The following is a 4,605-nucleotide window of genomic DNA, read 5'->3' as shown; positions in this document are numbered from 1 at the left end:
TCACACAGAAACATACCTCAGAAAGACACATACAAAATCTGACAGTAAGTCTTGGCAAGTAGAAATGAAACAATTTTAATGTATTTACATTGTGGAGTTTTATTTCTTTATTTATTTAACACTGAGATGCTGTGTCCAAATCAGGTAACCCAGTTCAAAAGCTACCTGACATCATATAATTACTGTGGAAAATTACAACATGCTTAAATCAACTGAATCCAAGAGTTACAGAATAGTTTTTCACTCTTGTTGTGGACCAGTCAACAACCTGAAATGCTATTAGATGTCTGGAGGAGATTTCTCTGACATAGCCACTGTAGGCCCCTTTGAAATAAGAGCAAGAGTGAGCAAGAAAGAGAGCCAGAGTGCCCAGGGAGTATTTCCCATCTCCAGTATGATAACAAGCCACACTGCAGCCCATGATTAGTTCAGAGGAAGCTGTAGATTAGAAATCTGAAAGATGACACAAAAGCAGTTTGGGCCATTCATCCTAAAGTTTCTGTTAAAGAGACTTAGTTTTTACCTAATCAAATACTGCTCCTGTCAACTAGCACTGTAGAGATATGAAGAGGGCTTAAAGTCTCTGAGTTAAGGCCAAATAATTCATCAGGAAGCCTCCACCCATTTTGCATTAGAGGTGTACTGCATGTTAACATTAGACCTCCAAGTTCCAACAGTATCTCACCATTTCCAGGTCATACGAGTTCATTTTGACACCTGGGAGCAGATGAAGCTTTTAAAGTAAGATGCTACTACAGGATGACAATTTTATGTTTTTAAACACAAGCTGAGGTTCCTTTTCATGCAATAACCTGCATGAGGCCTGTTTAGCTCATCAGTGACTGAAACAATCCTAGAGGATTTAACTCCAGCTTTGTGAGCAGGCAAAAATAAGACAATAACCATTCTTCTGGGAAAAGCACAGGAGAGAGAAAAATAGAGAACATTTTTCCCACCTTCTGCAAGCTAGCTTTACTGATTTTCCCGTGTGATTACTTGTAGAAAAAAGATAAAACTGTCTTTAAAAGTTAGTTGTATCACTCCGTCCCTCAGCCTTTTAATTATTTTATCAACAGTTCTGTTCTTGGGAAGTTTGTTAGCTTGATCTTCAGTCTGCTTCTTTGTGTTTTATCCTATGGCTTAACTTGAAATTATTCTGAAAATTGATCTCTCTTTCTTACTTTCAAAGTAAGTTATTAAACTATAAATCTGTTCTCTACAATTTCAATTCTATACAGAAAGAAAGAAAACAAAATTTCCCTGCTATTGAGGCTCGCATTTTTAGCTGAAGCAACAAGTAACAGACAATGACATGGATGTCCAAACTTATTGCCTGCTTGAGCCACCATGAATGTAGAGGTGGGATGCATATAAGTAAGATGCTCTGAAAATAATGTTGCATATTTATTAATATGCAAACAGAACCAATGTAAAAAGCGCAATAATATTATTTAATAGAGACAATTCTCAGCTACAAAACACTGTTTTTGAACAGAGTCACCACCATTAGCTATGCATTTTTACCAGCAACAAACAAGTGCCTGCATGCTATGCTTATAAACATCTGCATGGCCCTACAGAACAAGGCTTGTCTTCCATGCTACTGTCATCACTGCTGAAACCCAGCACCCTCTGCCTCACTATGCTCACATCCACTGTTTTGTCTCCATAAATGTTCAGAAAATTTCAATCAATTTAAACAGGACAAATTTAGTCTTATTAATGTGATTGGATGTAGCCCATTGATGTAGCCTATCCATACCCCTATGCAGAGTCTTCCTGCTCTCAGTCGGATCAGCAGTCCTGCATTCACTTTCAGCCCAGGCACACAGATGCTTCTACAGCCAGTGAATTGTACACCTGTCCAAGCTGTAGGCAGCCAGTTACTCCCAGAGATGGCTGTGGGAAACAGCGTCAAACACTTCACTGAAATCCAGGTAGGCAACACAGACTATTCTAACTTGGAAAGGATCAGCAGATATCACTGAGACCAATGCCTGCTTCCACACAGGGCCAACCAAAATTCAAACCACATTCTAGAGACTGTTATCCAAAAGCTTCTAGAATTCTGGAAGGAACCTTTTCCTAGTATCCATCTGTTCTCTTGGTCCTATAGGACTCATCCTAAGGTGAAAGGAGCACAACCACAGACGTGGCTGCCACCCATCACTTGACTCCTGTATACCTATATATATACTAGAGTGAAAGTTTTCCTTACATCAAGTAAAGAGCAAAGGGAGGTGTTTCTGTTTCCTGTGCAGTGACTAAATCGCAAATAGTGTGCCAAGAAATTGAGCAGACTATTGTGAAGCTAGAGAAAACTCAGACAGTTGCATTGGTGTTTCTGTTGAGGGGTCGCCTTGCCTGTGCTACCATGGTGTCAGGGAGTCCCAAGATACTTCCTTTTCCAGGATGCTTCCAGTGCTTTGCTTTCATGCACTGTATAGATGGAAAAGGTAACACTGGCTACTAAACTGTCACTGGGCCAACGGAGGCAGGTGTCACCTCTCAGCTACTTCACAGTGTCTTTTATCCCTCTGGCTCCTGTTGTTTTGGGGAAGGTCACCAAAAAGACCAAATATCTGGAGGACTGCTTATTGGTTGGTTCTTTGGGCTTGATTCATTGCACACAGAATGGTCTTTGTTGTCTGATTCTAAAATTATCTCCTGCCACGTACAGGGACATCTTTCACTGGATGAGGTTGTCTCAAAGTCCTACCCAAACTTGACAGGCTGAGGAAGCTGGGCTAGTTTAGGCTGGAGAAGGCTGTGGGGTGACACTGCAGCCTTAAAGTACATAAGGGGAGCCAACTCTTTACAAGGGTAGAAAATGGCAGGACAAGGGGAAATGGTTATAAGTTGAGGAAGTGAAGATTTAGGTTAGATATCAGGGGGAAGTTTTTTACCAAGGGAGCAGTGAGGTTCTCGAACAGGCTGCCCAGAGAGGCAGTGTACCATGGCCCCTTCCCCACCCTATGGCCCTGGGCGGGGCCTTCAGCCCATATACCAACGTTGTTCCTGTACTGGGAAGACTAGAAGAGGACTCACAAATCCACACACATTCTGTCAAGTTCCAAAGAAACCTCAGAAGAACATTTATTGCTTTCATCATTTTTGTGGCTTTAGGTGTATGTTTGTTTGATCTGTTTGGGGTTTTTTTTGTTGGTTTTTAATTGTTTATATTAAATTTTCTATTTTTTTAAATCTTCTGTTGACCATGCTTGACAGAAGTCCTCCATGCTGAACATCAGCCTTCCTCCTGTCACAACCAAAGCCTTCTGATACTCCACAGGGGCAGCCACCCTCTGTGACACCTTAGCTCCTCACGTCACTGGGCAGCTCAGGTCCCTCCACTGGACTCCTCCTGTTTCGCTGGTTCAGCGGCTCCGAGGATGCCAGTCCCTGCCCTTCCTTCTTCCTCTTGGTGAAGAAGAGAGGACTTGGGAAGGGACAAGAGGTGGGGATGGGAAGGAGGGGTCCACAGGAACATTGGCTGTCAAAAGAAGAATGCCCAGGAAATTAATGCCTCATGTGAGCCTGCAGAGTGATCTGAAAGCTGGGGCTGTATCAGATAATGGCAAACTTACAGGATGGGAGGATCAGGGTTGCCACTTCCTGAGAGCAATGGGCTGGTAGTGGCTTTGCCCTGCTGGAGGTGGTTCCACTTCCATCGGTTCTTCGTCTGGCTCCAGATCCACCTCCATGGGCTCCTCATCACTCTCAGGAGGGTCCACCTCCATGGGCTCATCACTCTCAGGAGGGTCCACCTCCATGGGCTCCTCATCACTCTCAGGAGGGTCCACCTCCATGGGTTCGATGGTGGGGAGCCTCTCCATCAGCCGCCTCTTCTTAGCAGGCGAAAAATCCATTCTGCCTCCTTCGATGCAAAAAGACCACTCAGCAATCGAGTTCAGTGCAGCCACTGGCATTTCTTGCTCAGCAACTGGGGTTCTAAGCCCAGGGTCCCCCTTTTGTTAGGGTTTGGAACACCTGTGACATCAGGAGGCCTTGGTGGAATGTCCCATTGTGACCAAATGTCAATGCTTTATAGGCCAGTTTGGACCTGGTCCATGACTAATGGAGCACAGGGACCCAGTTTTGAACAATAGAGGAAAGATATTTTTTGTATAAGAAAAAATAAATACAAGAGGCGGAGATAAACACAGGCTGCTCTGAATTTAATGCCTTCTATTTGTTTCCATAGACACTGTAACAGAGAGTACAATAACACTATCATCTACTAGTGCAAATTCTCAGCTACAAAACACTATTTTTCAACAGTCACCACCATTAGCTGATTTGTGCATGGTCTGATCATCATGCTCTTCATTTTGTAATGTGACAACTGTGTATGGCCATCCAGAATATTACTTGCCTTTCCCATCAATTTTGCCACAGATGAAATGCATCACCCACCTTTTCAGTGTGCTCACAAATTGCAGGTACCAACATTTGGCGTTGTTGAACTTAATCCCATTGGCTTCAGACCCACCATACAGCCTATTCAGATCCCTCTGAAGGGCCTTCCTACCCTTAGGCAGATCGATGTTCCTGGCCAGCTTACTGTCATCTTAATGATGTGCTCTCAATGCCCTCATCCACATC

General features: G+C 43.5%; 1 protein-coding gene across 1 annotated transcript; it reads right to left on the bottom strand.

The window, feature by feature from the left end:
* Nucleotides 1–3,071: 3,071 nt before the first annotated feature.
* LOC146762395 (uncharacterized) lies at nucleotides 3,072–4,027 on the bottom strand. The gene is made up of 2 exons (XM_085517899.1): nucleotides 3,588–4,027; nucleotides 3,072–3,493 (listed from the first exon to the last, which is right to left on the bottom strand). The coding sequence occupies exon 1, from the start codon at nucleotides 3,927–3,929 to the stop codon at nucleotides 3,600–3,602; it is 330 nt and encodes a 109-aa protein (XP_085374025.1). The 5' UTR covers nucleotides 3,930–4,027; the 3' UTR covers nucleotides 3,072–3,493; nucleotides 3,588–3,599.
* Nucleotides 4,028–4,605: the final 578 nt, after the last annotated feature.

Source organism: Coturnix japonica, chromosome 1 (assembly GCF_054131305.1).
Source record: "Coturnix japonica strain WE chromosome 1, WE-NBRP24, whole genome shotgun sequence".
NCBI classification, from domain to species: domain Eukaryota; kingdom Metazoa; phylum Chordata; class Aves; order Galliformes; family Phasianidae; genus Coturnix; species Coturnix japonica.
This window is presented reverse-complemented; position numbering and strand designations above follow the sequence as displayed.